Below are 19,271 nucleotides of genomic sequence, written 5' to 3'. Positions count from 1 at the left end.
ATGGTGATGGCAATACTATCCCTCCTTCAGGTTGTTGGAAGGATAATGTGTGTGATGACAGAGCTTTGTAGAGGACCGAGTGCCCTATAGACCCCACACATTGGAGATGATGGGCTGGGGCAGTGGATCAGGACAGAGGACGCTGAATCTGAGATCAGGGACCCAGATTCGAGTGCCGCCTGCCACCAATGGCTTTGGGCAAGTCCTTTCTCTCTTGTCCTGAGTTGCCTCAGTTGTGAAATGACAGGAACGTCCTTGGCTGGCGGCTCCCAAAGCCTTTCTGCCCTGAGTTTGGGATGTTTTGGCACAGAGATTGCCAGGAGATTGAGGCTCAGGAGATTGAGGGCATCTCAGGAAATAAATAAGCCACTTGGAGTACATAAAGCAAGTGCATTCTAAGCGGCTTCTGCCCACAGTGGATTCCCATAATCCCTACGGCGCCCCCTGCCCTCAGTCACAGGGCTTCATGAAAAACCCCACTTGCTTTTCAGGAAATGGTCTGTTTATACAAAAGTTGGGCCATTCCAGTATGCCTGTTGTGTTTCTGTCTTTCTTTCTCAAATTTCTATTCAATGAGAAGCCTGTAGCTCCATTCTAAGATGCTTCTCCTGGTTTCTCTGAACTTTATTCCCATCTGAGCCTTTACAACTGCTGCTGGGTCGGTATACACATATAAATGCCATTACTTAAGTGAACACACGTTGGAAAACAGAAAGGATTATATACACGTCGTAAGCAAGGATTATGTTATTCTCCACAGTTAAGTCAGTGTCTTTACTTGTAATTAAAATGAAACTGTTCACAGTCGTGTTTTCAGAGAGCTTTTATATTTTTTCCCTGTTCTACCTCTCTCACCCTCTGTCACCAAATTGCCCCAGAGATCCACTTGGATGCCCCGATTCCTCAACTGCCCTCTCACTTACGTTGAGGGGCATAGAGACAACAGGGGATTTGTCTCGGATGCCCTGGTTGTTAAGATGCATCATTTCCATTTCACATATGCCCTTGGTTTCACCTTTCCCCGAGGTAGCTAGGGATCATGCGGGGAGAGATTGGGAACAGCAGGCAAGAGAAATGTGATCTCTCTCTCTCTCTCTCTCTCTCTCTGGTTCAGTGACTTCTCCTCACTCTCTTCTGCAATTCTCCTTGCTCATCTCTGGGGACAATTTGCTGCAAGCAGGGGTCCCAGATCCTCCCACCCATCCCCCACACACTCAGAGGTTCGTTTTTATTCCACTTCCAAATGATTAGTTAATGCAACCAATGGGATTCGCCACCCGGAGATGAACACCGTAATCAGTTATGCCATCAGCAAACATTTATTGGCGAGACCGTGTCTATAAAGTATTCTAAAAGGTATCTAACCCTGGATTAAGTCAGAGCACTAGAGAGCTACGTATTTAGACTGTAGTATGGTTGACTACAGGGAATTGCTGTAGTGGATGATGCTTCTGGAATATGCATGTGGCTGTCTTGAGCCAGTCAAGCATTGGTATATCACCGACCAGCATCGACTACGTGCATCTCTTTATGAGAAACCATGGGGGACGTCTGTGTCTTCTTGTAGCCTTTGGGACATGTGGCAGATGTGTGTTTCTCCCACAACTGTGAACAACTGCCCTGTTGTCTTCTTGACTGTATGGCTCCTTGGGCTGTGATTCCCTTTTTCCTTTGGCTGCAGGGAAGCTCAGAGACATCTGTAGTCCACTTCTATCAAGCGTTCAGGACATTACAGAATGAAGTTTGTGTGCTAATTTTAATGAAGCTTTAAAATGAAATATTTTCTTCCCTTTATTTTCCCATTTTTCTGTATTTTTAAATTTACATGGTATGTGTTTTTGAAAACCACCTCCAGCTATTTCTGCTATGGAATCAGATTCAAGTAAAAAAATAAAAGCTGCAAAGCATACTCTGTAAAGAAGAGTAAAGCAAGCCTTCACTCTTCAAAAGCCATTAGTAGCCTCGATTCCCTAGAAAACACTGGGAGAAACTCACATGTATCCAACACTTATCTACTGGCCACCACCAGTAGATGGTGCTCTCCTCACAACCCCAAGAAGTCGGAATTGTGACCCCCCCCCCCCCGCATTTTATACATGGGTGAACAAACAGGAGAATGTTATGCAATTGAAACGTCATTATGAGTGAGCCTCTGTAAATAATCATAATAGAAAAATACCAAGAGCAGTTTACAGCTGTCCAGACCCTGTTGCAATCGACCATCATTTCGTTGATCTCTCAGCTCGACTTGGGGAGACGGTGGTCTCTGTCTTCATCACACATATCAGGAAATTGCCTGCCTGCCTCACAGCCATTTATTTTTTTTTAATGTTTATTTTTGAGAGAGAGAGACAGACAGACAGACAGAGCATGAGCAGGGGAGGAGCAGGGAGAGAGGGAGACACAGAATCGGAAGCAGGCTCCAGGCTCTGAGCTGTCAGCACAGAGCCAGATGTGGGGCTTGAACCCACCAACTGTGAGATCATGACCTGAGCCCAAGTCGGACGCTCAACCAACTGAGCCACCCAGGTGCCCCTGCTTCACAGCCGTTTATAAGCTGCTGGTCTCTTTCTTAAATTCAGACTCACTCTTTTCTTTTTTCTTTTCTCTTTTCTTTTCTTTTCTTTTTTGTTATTTATCTTTGAGAGAGACAGAATGCAAGTGGGAGAGGGGCAGAGAGAGAGAGAGAGAGAGACAGAATGTGAAGCGGGATCCGGGCTCTGAGCTGTCAGCACAGAGCCTGATGCAGGGCTTGAACCCAAAAGCCATGAGATCATGATCTGAGCCACCCAGGTGCCACCCAGGTGCCCCTAGACTCACTCTTTGTAATAGACTTCACAAGGATCAGATCCCATCTATCCCAGAAGTTCTACCCACAGGTAACTTGAAAAAGAGCATGATTGTTTCAGCTCCTCTCCCGCCCCATGATCCACCCACCGTCACCCAGCTTCCCATTGGAGCCTCTCCCAGGACCGGAACCATAGTGACAATATCGACAGTAACTTTAACAGTTTATCGAGGGCTCGTTCTAAGTGCTGTGTTTCATGATTTAATGTGACGCTGAACCCACCCCTCCGTGGTAGATAGGCTCCCCCTGATGACATCCACACTTCAGAGAGGGTGAGTAAACTCCTCCACAGTTTCACAGCTAATTGATGGCAGAGCCGGGTTTTCGTTCAGGATTTCCACCTCCAGCGCCCAGGCTGAGAGACGCAGAGCTGAGGATCATCTAATCCAATCAGCTTATCTCCCAGGAGTGTCAACACCTTCCCAAGGGCACAGAGCCAGTCCCGTGCCAGTCTCACAGCCTTTTCTCCTCCGTGTGTCATTGAGGATGTGTGTGTGTGTGTGTGTGTGCGCGCGCGTGCTCGCGCCCACAGGGGAGCAGGGACTGTAGAAAGGAGGCGGAGGGAGGAGTCCCAGAAAGGCAATGCTTAGATCTAAGCACAGAGCTTTGGCCTTATGGTTTTCTCTCCAGCCTCATCTTAAATGTGCCATCCTGGCCTTGGTCTCCTTCATCCATCCCCTGCCTCTGATGTCACCCGCAGCCCTGCCCCCTGTCCCGCCTCCCGCTCCCCCGGTGGGATGGGCCTCGCCACAGCCACCCCATGCCTTTCCATCCAGGGTCCTTTTTTAATCTCAGTCTAATTGGTTTGCCTGCCCTGCTGAGATGCTTAATTGGGCATAAGCGTATTGCACGGATCCTGTACCATTGTGAGGCCTGCCTTCTGCTCCGAAGGGAATTTGCTTGCTCTGTGGGCTCAGAAGGAAAGATGTACTTTATGTTGTGCTCAGTGCACTGAGAACTTACATGAAATTGTTCCTGGGCCAGCAGAGCAGTTAGACAACAAGACAAGCAAGACTTTCTCACTTTCCTCTATTTTCAACCTCTTTCCGTCTCTCTTTTTTAAAGGTGGTTTGTTGCAGTGGAAAGGGCACTGCGTTTGGAGCCATGAGCCCTAGGGTCTAATTTCAGCCCTGCCAATCATTCGCTCTGTGATTTGGGGCAAAAAGCTTAATGTCTCTGAAATTTAGTTTTCCTTTCCATGAATTGTGGGAGTTGGATTTGACGACTTCTATGAAAGGAGTCATAGTGATGCTCTCAGAACAGGGCTCAGGGTGCCTGGGTGGCTCAGTTGGTTAAGCGTCTGACTTGGTTTCGGCTCAGGTCACGATCTCACGGTTCGTGAGCTTGAGCCTCGCATTGGACTCTGCCCTGGCAGTGCGGAGCCTGCCTGGGATTCTCTCTCCTTCTCTTTCTCTCTGCCCCTCCCGCATTCTTTCTCTCAAAATAAACATTAAAAAAAAAAAAAAAAAGAACAGGGGTCCTGTGGGCCAAATCCAGCCCAACACCCACTTTTATGAATAAAGTTTTATTGGAACATGCTCATACTCACTTGTTTATGTATTGTCTATGGTTGATCACACTTCAAGGACAGAGCTAAGTAGCTGTGACAGATAACTTATGGCTGCAGAGCCTAAACCATTTACTCTCTGGCTCCTGTTTTAGAACCTAAATCAGATTGTGTCATTGCTGAAAACCTTCTTTTGACTCTACACGTTACTTGGGATTTAAAAATAAGACATCTTTACCAAGTCCAACATAGCCTTTTAAGATCAATGCCTACTCTGCCCTACATTTTAATGTTACTTTTCTCTTCTGGCCCTTCCTTTTATCTCCTCTCCTATACTTATCTGCTCATGTAGGCCTGCCTCCTTCATGACCCCTAAACCTGGCAAACATTTCTACCTCAGGACCTTTGTACCTGCTATCCCTTCTTCCTGGACATTCTTCCACCAGGTGGCCCCTTGTTCTCTTCTTCATTTCCTTCAGGGCTCTCCTTTCCTGTCATCACAACAAGAAGGCTATCTATATAAAACCACATTCTCACCCTACCCCCGGGGATCCCGACTGCCTTTCTCTGCTTTATTTGTCTTCACAGCCCTTCTCCCTCTCTGACTTGTTAGATTTGGCTCTTTATGATCAGTGCGCTCTCACTAGAGCTTAAGCTCCTTGATATCAGCTAATTTGTTTATTGCAATACCCTCAGATCTGGAAAACACAGTAAGTGCCCAAACTTTGAAAACAGAAATCAACTGTTTCAGCTCTAATGCTATTTAAATCTACTTCTGAATGGGTCTAAGTGCTATGGAGCTCTCTCACTTCAGTCTGCTATGGGCAAAGGTGTAAAATTTTAGAATCCTGTAACCCGTATGGTCTTTGCGCCAACATTTCTGCGATGGCCACAGAGTCGCATGAATTCATTCTCTGAATGTTTCTAGCCTTGATTGTGGGCCAATCAGAACAGAGTTTATAGACTGGAATCTAGTAACGTGGTTTGGCCCACAAGGCCCTTCATCGTGTGGTCACTGACATCCTCTCTGTCTTTACCTCCTACCATTTATATCTCTCTCTCACACACACCCCTCTCTCGCCAACCGCCTCATCCTCTATTTTCGCAGGTGGAGTTCATTCTTCGGGAAACACCCTTTCTCTATCTTTGGCTGTATGTTCTCATCAAGACTGAGCTTGGGGGCGCCTGGGTGGCTCAGTCGGTTGAGCGTCCGACTTTGGCTCAGGTCATGATCTTGCGGTTTGTGGGTTCGAGCCCTGCGTCGGGCTCTGTGCTGACAGCTCAGAGCCTGGAGCCTGCTTCAGTTTCTGTGTCTCCCTCTCTCTCTGCCCTTCGCCCTCTCATGCTCTGTCTCTCTCTCCTTCAAAAATAAATAAACATTAAAAAATTGAAAAAAAAATACACTGGGCTTGTACAGGAGAATTCGTTGACCCCTCCACTCCGTCCCCAGCCCTTTGTACAGGTTGGGTCAGGGACCCTTTCTCTGACTAAAGTTACTGTTGCCAATAGCACAGCATAGTTATGTAGCTTTCGTAAACAGGCACTTTTGTCCACTAAGATGGAAGAATTCCTTAGGGTCAGGAACCCTGTGACGCTAAACAGGCCATGCCTAGCACAGAGGCAGTGCCTCATAATCATACCCCAGCTGTTGACCTCTTCCCACATTCCTGGCTGTGTCCTACCAGGTCACATGCCTCCCCCTACTTAGGCCTTGTGTCCACCCTGTGAGGAAGGACTCAGCATCAGCTTCTTACCTAATTTTTTCAAAGAAGCAACCAAGATGGCAGGCCCTGGGTGGGTAGCTGGTGGGCATCAGAAAGATGTAGAGGCTGTGGGAAAAAAGGAGGGAAGGAAGAAAGGAAGGGAGGAAGAAAGGGAGGGAGGAAGGAAGAAAGGGAGGGAGGGAGAGAGGGAAGGAAGAAGGAGGGAAGGAAGGAAGGTTGGAAAGGAAGGTTGGAAAGGAGGGAGAAAGGAAGGAAGGGAGGAAGGGAGAGAAGGAATTGAGTCATGGGCTTGTAAGTTGATGGTGGGGTTGGCATTATTCCTGCGTATCAATACTAGTTCTATGGTTTTCACATTTTACTTCTCAGTATCTATATTAAAAGACTGCTCTAAGAATCGGGATACCAATTTGCCACTCCCAGCCCTACCACTAACTAGCTGTGTGACTTTTGATACATTAGTCAACCTCTCTGTATGTCAAGACAAGTTAGCTTTGAGGAATGTAGCCATATCCACATGAGAAAAAAATCAGTAGTCTATGGTCATAAGTTATTATAAATCAAAGTGATTATATATGTACATATTTGTGTAGGTACATAGATATTTGTTTACTGAAGTATGACTATGTTTCTATGCATATATATAACTTCATAATTACATGTGTATATAATTTGATACATTTCAGGGGAACCCTCATGAAGAAAGACTCTTTTCCTTAGAAATATCTGATGATCCTCGTCGCCTTTTGTTGGTCATCTCTTGCTGAGTAGCACATTCCTTCCATAACTTAGTGATTGAATACAACAGTATTTATTACGTCAGTTTCTGTGGGCGGGGCACCTGGGCGTGGCTTGACTGGACACCCTTGCTGCCTCCCACCTGTGCTTAGTGGGCTTGAGGCTCAGCTGGGGAAGGTCTGCTTCCAGGTTCACCTGTGTGGTTGCTGTTAGGATCCAGGTCCCTCCGAGGCCCCTGTTCCTCAGAAGCTGCTGGCCAGAGGCTTCGCTGGGCTCCTGACCGTTTGGATCTCACACCATGGCAGAGAGAGATGGACACATACACACAGGGCGGGCAAAACAGAAGTCGAAATCTTTTGTAAACTACTCCTGGAAGTAACGTTCCATCACTTCCACATTCATTAGAAGCACGTGGCTGGGTCCCTTCCTGCCCACACTCAAGCGAAGGGGATTGAGTACAGTGGGGTGTGAACACCACAGCGTGGGGGGCATGGGAGTCACGTCACAAGCTACCCACCACACCTATGAAATCCTCCTCCACTGGCTCCCAAACACCCCCCACTCTGCTCCTGCCCTTCCTTCCGTGGGGACAGTTGTTCTTCATTAAAATTTTTAAAAATGTTTTTATTTATTTTTGAGACAGAGAGAGAGAGAGCATGAGCGGGGGAGGGGCAGAGAGAGAGGGAGGCACAGAATCGGAAGCAGGCTCCAGGCTCCGAGCTGTCAGCACAGAGCCCGATGCGGGGCTCGAACTCGAACTCACAAACCGCGAGATCATGACCTGAGCCGAAGCTGGACGCCCAACCGACTGAGCCACACAGGCACCCCGGGACAGTTGCTCTTAACCACATTTCCACCTATCTAAGCCCATGTGGACTTTGAAACTATGCTTCAGATATGACCTCCTCTCCGAAGCTTCCCTAGAGACCTGAGAAATCTGTCCTCTTCTGTGTCTTGTAGTTCTTGATTTACAACAAACTGGAAAGTGCTCATCTTCCCTGCCTGACCGTGAGCTTCTTAGGACGTGGGACTGTGGTGTGTCGATCCCCCTCCTGGAGACATCATACTTTTCACTTAGTAGGTGCCCTGCGAGGGTTCACTGAGTGCAGCTGATTAACTTAATAAGTACTTTGAGCTGACTTTATTTAGAATTTGAACGGTGTCACGAATTGTGAGCAGAGATTCTATAAGCAGGCATGAACCATAAGCTCTGAAGTTTGGAAATGTATTCCAACTTGAAAGCATTTTTTTTCAGACCCACATTCCTCTGCTTCAGGGGTCAGACTCCACCGCTGAATTACAAGGGTGTATTCTGGGGTGATCCCCCCCGCCCCCGTTCGGCTTCTCCTTGCTTCGTACCCCTTCCTTCATTCATCTCTCCCATCTTGTTGGCAGGAAAGAGAGACCTTTTCATTAAACTCTGGTTCCCATCATTTATCTAGGCTGACCTTACCATCCTCTTGGCTGGTCTGTTTTTCTCAAGGGTCTAGGAGCTTGTAATTCAGGAAGACCTGGTGGTTCCAGAAGGAGCTTCATCTTTGGGAGGAACAGAGATCATTATTGAAGCAAAAGCAACCTGAACCAAGGCCCTTCAACTTTCTACTTGTATTCCGTTTGCATGCTTCTTGTTCCCCGTCCGTGAACCTTTAGCGATTTTCATGTCTGGGGATTTGTGAGAAAATATAGTTCTAAAACTGTCTTCCACATTGGATTAGTACCTGGCAGTTTCCAAAGGTATTTTTCACACTCGGTGTTTCGTGTAATCTGTACGCCAGCAATAAGAAGTAGATAATGTTAATTGGATTTTATAGATAAGAAAGTGCAAGTACAGAGAGGTGGTCCAAGATGACACTTGGTCCAAGATGACACCACGTAGTCTGCAAGAGGCAGAGTGAGATCCTGAGCGAGACTCCCGGGTAGAAGCCTCTTCAGTCTTGATCTCCTCATCATTAGTGAAGGGAAGAGTGGAAATTCTCCCACATGGTCTTCGAAATACAGTTTTGTTTCTTGCACACAGTTCCTGCTCCCTGAATGCATGTGAAAAGTGTGAATCGAACTGAAATCTGGGCTGATTATTGGATTCTGGAACCATCTTAGAGCAGGTCTCAAGTTGCCTTTGCTCTAGATCTTGCCCCTTGTTAAAGAGCCTTCTTTTCCTCCCTCTCTTCCTCCCTGCCTTCCCTCCATCGACTCATTTGTTTATTCAGATGGCCGGCATTCTTAGGAATCCTACCTTGCAACAGGCACCATGTACCTAAGAAAGTTCCATCTTTGTGGTATGGTTCACAGTCTAGCAAGAAAGTTGGAGAAGAGCTAGGCAATAATGATTCTTGTATCCTGATGCTCTGTAAGCAACATGAGAACGCGGCCTTGTCTGTCTGGCCTACTACAGTATTCTGGTGGTGAGAACAGTGCTCAGTAAATATTTGTTGGCTGAAGAGAATCGAGGGCTCCCGATCTAAGTATGATTTGACAAATATTAAAAATAATTGCCGTCACTCTCTCACCCAAGGAGAGATGCCTGGATGGGATGGTTGGATGGACTTTGCCTTGGGGGGAGAGGCGGTAAATTGAGGCTTCTTGCTCATCTCTCTTGCCCAGGGAGTTTGCCCGTTGGAAGGTGAGGAACACAGCCATCGAGAGGAGAGACCTGGTCCGTCATCCAGTGCCCCTCATGCCAGAGTTTCAAAGAAGCATCCGCCTGCTTGGCAGAAGACCCACCACTCAGCAGTTCATCGATACCATCATCAAAAAGTACGGCACCCACCTCCTCATCTCTGCCACCTTGGGAGGTAGGTTGGCAGCTCCTGGGCCATGGCCTTGTTCGTGCCTTGGGGGTCTGGATTGGAGGGGAGGTTGGGATGCCCTGGGATCCAAGCCAAGCTAACATCTCTGCCGCTGTACGTCACTCAAAAGCATATAAGCCAAATTGACTTGGTTGCTCTGATCATTTCAGAACCCTGGGTTCCATTCCCCGGGACAGTCAGACTTGAGTTTACTAACTTTTGTAGAAATACTAACTTTTGTGGCTTCACCTTGGAATTAGCTCTATTCTTCAGGGATGCTTAATCTGACTATGGTATTAGTTCCTTTGGAACGTGGTCTAATCTGGGGAAATAATTAAGCTTCAGGTGTTGTTTAGAGAGTTGCCTTTGTTTATGTAAGTCTGCTTTAGGGACTGATAACTTGAGGTTATCATTTTACAAATAGGGTATTATTTGTATGTTTTATGGGCTTGGAGGAGGTTAATAGGAAAGCTGACCAGTTGCTTCACGTGGCTTTGCCTTACCTCTCCATCCCCATCAAGTCCAACCCTTAAGAGAGGAGGAGAGAACGGAGGAAATACATTTTTTTAAAGAGGGGGATATGGTAGAGACTAGTGTATTTTGATGCTTATGGTTCTTGCCCACGTGCATCATTTTATATTATAAGCTAAATCTCCTCGCACATCAGTTTTCTGCCATAATGACGAGGGCCACTAAATTTTGAGAAAGCCTCTTTGGTGGGGGAACGCCATGCCTCCTGCTCAGGGAGCTGAGAGGTTGCCTTTAGATGTGACCCTTGCCCGCTAAACAAGAATGGTGTGTTGATGGAGGCGGGGTGGGTGGACTGAGGTATAATTAGAACATTCGATCTTCTCCTTCAGAGGCAGGGGGAGCACCAGGAGCTGGAGTGGCGGGGACAGACTCCATGGGAGAAGGAGCCGTGTAGCTGGCAGGAGCTGGCGAGGCACAGGGGAGGTGGCAGGCGCTTTCTAGGCTGAGCGCACAGTATGCATTGTGAGGAAGCCCGGATTAGGAACTTGGTGATCACGGGGGTGTGAGGGGAGGTTGGGCAACTTCATTCATCCTTACAGTGAGAGGAGCCATTGTGTATTATCTGCCCATAGTAGGCATCGTACATCGCCATTAGTCCCCCAAATCTGCAAGCTAAGTCCAATGAGCTCCATTTTCTACATAAGGAAGCTAAGAGGCAGAAGGGGTGTGGCTAGTAAGTGACAACGCTAAGGGTTTTTTGTTTGTTCATTTGTTTGTTTGTGTTTTCTGTTTATTTAAACTAAAAACAAAACAAAACACAGTTCACAGTTTACTCTACGTTTTTAACTTTGGGCTTTCTGTCCACAAAGCCTGCGTGTGTGTGTGTGTGTGTGTGTATACATATATATATATTTTTTTTTTTGACTCAACATCGGTTATCTCTTTAACCAACTCATTCACCTCCCCAATCCACCCGCTCCAAAACCTACCAACCAGCATGGATCCGTTGCCTGATGCTACTCAAATACTAAGTAGGACTTTGAATGTTAAATCATGTAGTATAAATTGTATTTTATTGAGAAGCAAAAGAGAAATCACTTCTACACTGAGTGTTTCATTAAGCTACACCCCTTTTCTTTGAATTTCTCCACCTCCCATTTTACTTGAATACATATATATATTTCAACCTATTCTGTTCTTTAATTAGAAGCTGTGTTCTGTCCGAGTCCCTGGAAATCCCCAATAACAAAGACGTTTCTTTTGCTGTGAAATATATTTTTAATTTCTCCAAGGCGGAGTCGTGAATTATTCACGGAGCCTTGTCCCTCTTCTGTTTTTACAGCACAACATTTTAAAATATGCAAAGCTTTGGATTGAGTTCTAGCGTTGGACAGCGGGCCCTAACTGTGCCCTCGGTCCTCACCGCGGAGGAGCGGGGAGCGGGAAGGGGAAAAAATTTACTGTCGGTTGAACACAGTGTGCCAGATACTGCGTGAGGTCCCTGGTAACATCATCATTTCGTTTACTCGATCTTGGAAAATTGTTTCTTGAGAGCCTCCCCGTGCAAGGGGAGAGAAAGGGAAGGGGTACGTTGTAGTGAATGGAGGGGCAGCTTCTGGAGTTTGCGTGCCTTGGTTCCACACCAGTTTGGCGTCACCTGCTCCAAGCCTCGGTTTCCTCTCTTAGAAAGAGAAACAACTTAGACTATTTTCTTCGTGCGCGTTGTGACAGTGAGATAAAATGGTGCGTTAATAGTGCTGAGCACGGTGTTTGGACAAACAGGTTGTTGCTATTGTCGGTGTTGTTTCATTATTCTCACTATAATTATTGTAATGTAGTGGGGCTGAGGAGCTGGGGGATTTGCGATTCGAGCCCATTCCTACCACTCACCAGGTGAATAGGAGACATTGAGAAATTCGCTTTCCTGTCTGGATATCAGTTTTCCTGCCTAAATACAAGAAGGTGCAGAAAATGTTATTCTCTGTAATTTTCCCTAAGAACACCGTGTTCATTTAGAAGAAACCTTCTGATAAGCTGTTGGAGGTGTCAGGTGAGCTCCTAAGGGCATACTCAGACAACAAAAGATGATTCTTAAACTGTCACATGTAGGACAAGTAAATGCATTTATTTGGCTCCTGAGGGAGAGAGAAGGGGAAGGAAAGGCAGTGAGAAAGAGGAAGTGCAGCCAGTGGGAGGGCTGACACACGGCACTTTCATGGGCTCCTCAGGTTGTTGGTGAACTTGATTCATCTCATAAAGTACTTGGTGTGAGTGATTTCCTCATGGAAGGTGGTAAGGGGGAAAATTGGTCTGGAATGACCCATGGGGATACAGGGGTAGGATAGCATTTTCCCTTAGCCCCTCTGAAGATCATGTTTTGGACCAGAGGAAACCCCTGGGAGCCTGAGTGATACGTGTGATTAAATTAGCATGAATGGGGGTGCATGCCTCCCCATCGACAGATACGCACAAATCCCCACCTAGACTTGGATGCAAGTTCATCTACACGCAGACGTCCATGCATATGTGGTGCACACTTGCAGACACACTGGGCTCAATGCCTATAGGTGCAATGTACGCATATGTGTGTGTGAGGTTGCACACGTTTGTGAATGTGTGCAGATTCCACGAGTGTCTTTTTATGCGGGAGGGCTTATGTTTTTGTATGCGTGTGTATGTTTGTGTGTATATTCGTTATTCCCCACCCTGCATTTTCGGAAAGCTTCCCTGGGCTGAGAGAAAGGCTGAGGGTAAAGTCACAGGGACTCAGCAGGAAAGGATGAGAGAGGCCCCAGAGGGTCCCAAATCCAGACATCTTCCTCCCCCAGTGAAGAACGGTATCCCCTATATACTCGAAAGGTGAAAGCATCGGCTCCCGCCCCCTCCCCATCCACTGCGAGGCTGAGTCTCACTGTGTTCCCCTCCGAAAGCTGCGGTACAGACAGAGTGAGGCAGATCCCCTGGAGGCCAGAGACACAGAGGAAAGGCCTGTGTGGGGTGAAGAGGCAATTTGCAGGAATGCCCAAATGGGAAAGCAGCTCTAAACAGAGCATTCTCTTAATAAACAAGAAATTAAGTCTTAATAATGCAGCAAGAAGCCCATTAACCCCTCTTGATCTAAGGCTTGCTTCTGCCGGTTTTCAGTCCAAAGGGAGCTGGGCCCGTTCTACCTTCTCTTGCGCGGGCTCCTTGGAGAGCCTGCGCTTGGAATATTTATTCCTGTAAATGTGCTCTAACTTCCAGCATATTCACGTATTTAATCATTTACCTCTCCGCCCGCCTATCTATTCATCAATCCATTCAATCACCTATCCACCCATCCATTCATCCATCCACTTACCCCTCCCAGGATACCCGGACACCTGTTCTTTGTTGGGAACATTGCAAAAGAATCCATAGACTCCTCGTTCCACCAGGCCACCGCCCACCGTCCTCGAATTCATTGTCTAATTGTATATAAGGTCATTTTTATGTCAGATCTACCCAGGTCGCTGTGGAGTCCAAAGGACAGAAAATCATGTCCTCCTGCACTACCCGCGAGCCTTCATGGGAAGGTGCAAACATAAGTGTCTTACTCTGAACTCACGTTTAGGCTTGTGGAACCCAGAGGTTAATTTTGATAATGAGTCTTCTCATGGGGAGATTTCAGTCTAGTAGTTGAGGCAAAGACATCGCACAATAAATACTGTAGAATCAGATCACTTCCATATAGATTTATTCAGCCACAAGCACTCTGATCTTTGCTAAGCACATAATACTGGTCCACGTTGTGCTGGACAATGACAGTGAAATGATGGCAGCCTCTTACAGACTCCCTGACCTCACAGGGATTCTCCTCTAACGAAGGAGATAGGCTATTAAGCAAGCGATCACCAGGAAATGTGATAGGTGATATAAATAAAATAAAATAAAAGAGAAACAAAAGAGACAGGGAGCACGTGGTTAGAGTTCTTGATCTCGTTTAAGTAAAGAGTGGGGGATTCGGGGAAGGCTTCCCAGAGGAGGTGTTGCCGTAGGTGACATCTGAGGGATGAGTAGAAGTTAGGCAGGAGGACAAAAAAGAAAAGAAAAGAAAAGTCCCGACAATGAGAGAACAAGGCGCATTTGTGCAGGATAGAGCATCCCTAGAGAGTGGCGAGGAGGCAGCTGGAGAGACCAGAGGGTCATTCCACATTCCCAACAGGGAGGCAGGCACCCTTCTTCCAGGCTGCATTCCACTGTCTGTATCCCTCTACCTTTGCTGTCCGTCTGGTATATTGAAATGGTCCCCTTATGTCTCTGTCTCCCTGCACCAGCATTGACCAATTAGAAATAGAAGTGTGAGCCACGTAAGCCATTTTAGATTTTTCTCACAACCACTTCATTAAAAGTAAAAAGAGAAAGGGGAGAAATCATGTTAACAATATATTTTATTTAACGTGGCATATCCCAAATATTGTCATTTCCACGTGTAATCAATGGGATAAGCAATTCATGATGTATTTTATATCGTTTTCTTACATTTTAAGATTTTGGAAATCTACCGTGGAGTTCACACCTACGGTGCATCTCAGTTTGGACTAGCCACATTTCAAGGGCCCAAAAGCCACCCTGGTCTGGTGGCTCTCGTATTGGACAGCATACTTGTAGTCACTCAGTGACTCTAGAACGAGGACAGTGTCTTATTTATTTGTCACCCCAGTGCCTACCAAATTGCTCAATGCATGCGTGCTGAGCTAAACTGAATGGACATGATAGAGAGTGAAAGAGGGAAGGTGATGACATCTCCCTTGGGGTCAGGGTGTAGTGGGAGAAGGTCACCAGAAAGGTGATGCCCCCGTGGGTTCTGAGGAATGTATAGGAGTGTTCCAGGTTTCTTACCCCTGCAGGAGGGAGGGGTAAGAGAAAGTGACAAAAGCTGGTTGGGTTTCAACGGTCAGATAGGGGAGGGACAGAATGGCATTCTAAGCAGAGAGAAGCATTTGAGGAGAGGAAATCGGCAGCAATAAATCATGGAGACGGAGGGAATGGTTTGACCGGTGCTCATAAAGGGAGACAGCGGTGAACAGACTGGAAGGTGCATGTGGAGAACCGTGGACAGCAATGGAACTCAGTTCTAGAAGCAGTCATGGAGGGATCCGAGGCACAGGAATTAATCTGTGGGTCAGTACTGTGTGCCCTTCCTAGGATAATCACTGTCCTGAAAGCAAGTTTGTTTGTTTGTTTCTATTAAAGTCAAAAAGCAATCAGCATCCTCAAGAAATTTCAGTTATCTTAGATATTAGACTTTTGTCCTCAGAAAGCATTGAGACTGTTGTTCTCTGACTATCCTATTTTATTGCAGGATAAACTTCATGCAATTGCATGAAAATGTATGAAAAAAAAGAAAAAATTATTTTTCAGTAATCAAGTAACAGTCATCAACACTCCCATGGTACTCACCATGTGCCAGGCAGGGTGCAGGTACTTTATGCAGTTAGCTAATTTAATCCCATGATAACCTTATCCCCAGTTGTGCCCATGGAGGAATTAAAGCCTAAGGACGGTAAGTAACTGCTCGTGCAGGTAGTTCAGTCCAGGAAGGCTTGCCCCCGGAGACTGCTTTTTACGACGACTCTACACGACTTTGCTTACTATAACGAACCAGACCCTGCTGGAAGGACCTTACAAGTATTCACTAATTTATGCTTCTTAATCACTCTATGGAGTAGGTGCCAGTCCTCCCCTAATTTTGTGAATGAATAAGCTGAGAACAGAGACGTTAAGAAACATCCCCAAGTTCACCGTTCATAGGAGGTGAAACCAGACATATAATGGTCAGATTGGTTTAGCAGGTGTTTCTGGATGCTTTTTTCTGAAGTTCTGATGAAACGTCTTGCTATCCAAGATAAAAGGCGCCCGAAGTTAGTGCTGTTAGTAATCTATGCACCTGTTACTATGGAAAACTCAATGGAATAAAATACATGAGTCTGTGCATTCATTTCTCGCTCTCTGTTTTTCCACCCCCACTCTCTCTTTCCTTCTCTCGAATTCCTCTCTCTGTGCCTGACATTCTTGCCGCCTTCCCTCCTCTCTGGAGGTAACCTCCTGTCCATTCCACTGACAGAAACACAGTGCCTGGCTTACGGAGGTAATGAGAATATTTACTGATGGAATTAAAAAAACATTGGTGCATTACCCGGTTACCCTCTACTATAAGCCCAGCCCAGGGCTTCTGTACAAGGGATAGGGCGCTGGTTAATATCGATAGTGTCTGATTTCACTGATCCGACAGTTTGTTTTTTCCCTCTTTTGGGCGTGCGGTTTTCCCTGCCTTTAAACAATGTCTTATCTCTCTCTGTGTCTGTCTACCTCTTTAGCCATCCGTCTGTTCATCTGTCCATGTATCCATCTGTCTAGGAAGGGGCAGCAGCAGGAGAAAGAGAGAAAGGGAAGGAGGAAAGAAAGAGAGGGGAGTGAGTAGTGGAGGACCTGGGTGAGGAGGAGGAAAGGACCATCCAGGGCAAGCCCATCATTTTACAGAGGGAGAGTCTGAGCCTCGAGGAGAAGAGGAGATGATACCGGTGAGAAGTATGTGGTGGGTTGGTAGAGGTTGGACTTAACAGCTGAGGGTCTTTCCATGGTCCTTGTCCTGATAGAATTGGGTGCTTCCAGCCACCTCTGCACTGTTTCTCCTTCGCTATGCTCTTGATTTTCAGAGGCAGAAGGGAATTTGGGCAAAATTAGTGGGAAGTCCAAGGCTCTTTTCAGCATCCAGGCCCCTGGTGGGGGGGGGCTTTCCTCCCACCCCCAAAGCTTGATAGGCTCCCTCCCTGAACTTCTTTCCTTTTCCATGCAGGGGAGGAGGCCTTGACCATGTACATGGACAAAAGTCGCCTCGACAGGAAGTCAGGGAATGCCACTCAAAGTGTTGAAGCTCTGCACCAGCTGGCATCGTCCTACTTTGTGGACCGTGATGGCACCATGAGGAGGCTGCATGAGATCCAGATATCAACTGGAGCAATCAAGGTAGGCTTGAGGGGGGCTGGGCTGAAGGTTCTTAGCCATACTGCAACGCGGGTGTTCTGATAGCAGGTGGGCAGATAGAGTCTCTGGCTTCAGCCATAGAGCGAACAGCGCCCCCTGCCGACTTCCCTGACTGACGCAGTCCAGTGCCTTGTAAGATCAGGAGCACTGTCTTTGGGGTGACCACGTGCACTGATTTACTGGGGCAGCTCTGGCTATGGTCATGGCATAATAATCAACAGTCCTCTCATTTGCTCTTAAAGTTCTCCCGTGTTGATGATTTTTAGACTCCCTTTCTAGGTGAAAAAACTGAAAGCTACAGTGGTTAAATGACTTTCACAGGGTCATAGAGCTAGCAGGAGGCAGCTTACAGATGCCTGATCAGTAATTCTTTCCATTTTTTTTAATGTTTATTCATTTTTGAAAGAGAGAGACAGAGAACAAGCATGGGTGGCGTGGAGAGAGGGGGAGACACAGAATCCGAAGCAGGTTCCAGGCTCTGAGCTGCCAGTACAGAGTCCGACACCGACCTTGAACTCACAAACTGCAAGATCATGACCTGAGCCAAAGTTGGACGCTTAACCAACTGAGCCACCCAGGCGCCCCAGTAATTTAAACATTTGTGGTTTCCATTCCCTTACTCACCCCTCCCCATTTTACAGATGGGGAAACTGACGTCCAAGAGCTAAGGACTTTTTTTGTTTAGGGTTATACAGCTAGAATACCCTAACAGGGACTACAATTCGTCTCTGGACCAGGACTCAGCTATTTCTGTAAAGGCCGGGTAATAAAAATTTCAAGCTTTGCATGTCATATGGTCAATGTTGCTACAACCCAACTCTGCAGCTGTAACACAAAAATCAGCCATGGACAGTATGCAAACAAATGGGTGTGGCTGTGTTCCAATAAAGTTTTATTTGCAAAAAAGGACCTCTGTCACGTGCTGACCCATACTCCCCTGCACCAGTGCTATTCAATATACCCTTCCAAGATCGTAGAAGTGCCCTATATCTATGGTCAAGACAGTAGCCATTAGTCACATGTGTTATGGAGCCCTTGAAATGTGGCTACCAGGGAACTAAGTTTGTAAGTTTATTTCATTTAATTTGTGTGAATTTATTTATTTATTTATTTATTTTAACATTTATTTATTTTTGAGACAGAGAGAGACAGAGCATGAACGGGGGAGGGTCAGAGAGAGAGAGGGAGACACAGAATCTGAAACAAGCTCCAGGCTCTGAGCTGTCAGCACAGAGCCTGATGCGGGGCTCGAGCTCACGAACCTCGAGATCATGACCTGAGCCGAAGTCGGACGCTTAACCGACTGAGCCACCCAGGCGTCCCTAATTTGTGTTAATTTAAATAGCCACATTGACTAGAGTGGATCTAGACTTTCAATTTAGTGCCTTAGAGCACAGGAATTAAAAAAAAAAGATTCTATTTCAAATGCAATAAATTCAGGAATTACCTTTATAAAGAGAATGGGGGGTGAATTTTGATGTAAAGGATTAGTTTTTCTCACGATTTCAGTGCAGATTTTTTGCATCTCACATTTTCTTAAACCAGATTATACCTGCATTCTACATCTCAATCTTCGATCCAATTTCTACAGACCAAGCCTTGTATTAAGATTTTCAAAAATATCTCTGGGGAAAAAGTGTGTGGGTGGCGGAGGGGGGGGGGCAGCAGGAGGTGGGAGGGGGTAAGGGGGAAGGCATTTAGGGAGACTCGGGCAGTGGAGTTAGACATTGACCAAGCCAACAGAAAAATGAGGGAGGGTGTTCCTAGGAGGGAGGTAGGCAAGAGAGAAATAAATCAGATCGACAAACAAAGAGCCAGCTTATCCCAGAAGAATCGCCTCCATTGGGGGGATTATGTCGTTAGGGAGCTCGGCACAGAAAGACAGATCTTTATGAAGCCATCAGAGTCAGAGTGAAGCAAGAGCCTGGTTTTCATTATCACCGAATGGTTCTCTCCCCCCCTGGATGGGATGTGGAATTGAGATGTGGAGGCTCTGTCGAAAGATAATCTTCTTTTGTGCACCCTGGAAATGCAGCCTCCCTCCTTACAAGGAATTTCTCAGAGAAATTGCCCAGAGGCCACTCAAGGAGCCATTCTTATAGAACCACTGTCTTCCACACTCAGTCTGGGACTTGGCTGTTTCGCTTGCCATTTCTCATGCTACCTCAAGACCAGCTGGCTAGAATCGCCAGCTT

The 19,271-nt window shown here is 46.5% G+C and overlaps 1 protein-coding gene across 3 annotated transcripts in view; it reads left to right on the top strand.

The window, feature by feature from the left end:
- The window catches only part of BRINP1 (BMP/retinoic acid inducible neural specific 1), a 175,520-nt gene that overhangs the window by 100,954 nt on the left and 55,295 nt on the right, over positions 1 to 19,271 (top strand). For all 3 annotated transcript variants that reach the window (XM_043566985.1, XM_043566982.1, XM_043566983.1), the window contains exons 3-4: positions 9,416 to 9,606; positions 16,889 to 17,058. In XM_043566985.1, coding sequence (XP_043422920.1) covers positions 9,416 to 9,606; positions 16,889 to 17,058 — 361 coding nt within the window. The remainder of the gene's footprint in view (positions 1 to 9,415; positions 9,607 to 16,888; positions 17,059 to 19,271) is intronic.

Source organism: Prionailurus bengalensis, chromosome D4, assembly GCF_016509475.1.
Source record: "Prionailurus bengalensis isolate Pbe53 chromosome D4, Fcat_Pben_1.1_paternal_pri, whole genome shotgun sequence".
NCBI lineage: Eukaryota > Metazoa > Chordata > Mammalia > Carnivora > Felidae > Prionailurus > Prionailurus bengalensis.
Note: the sequence above shows the minus strand (reverse complement) of the source record. Positions and strands in the feature narration are given on the sequence as shown.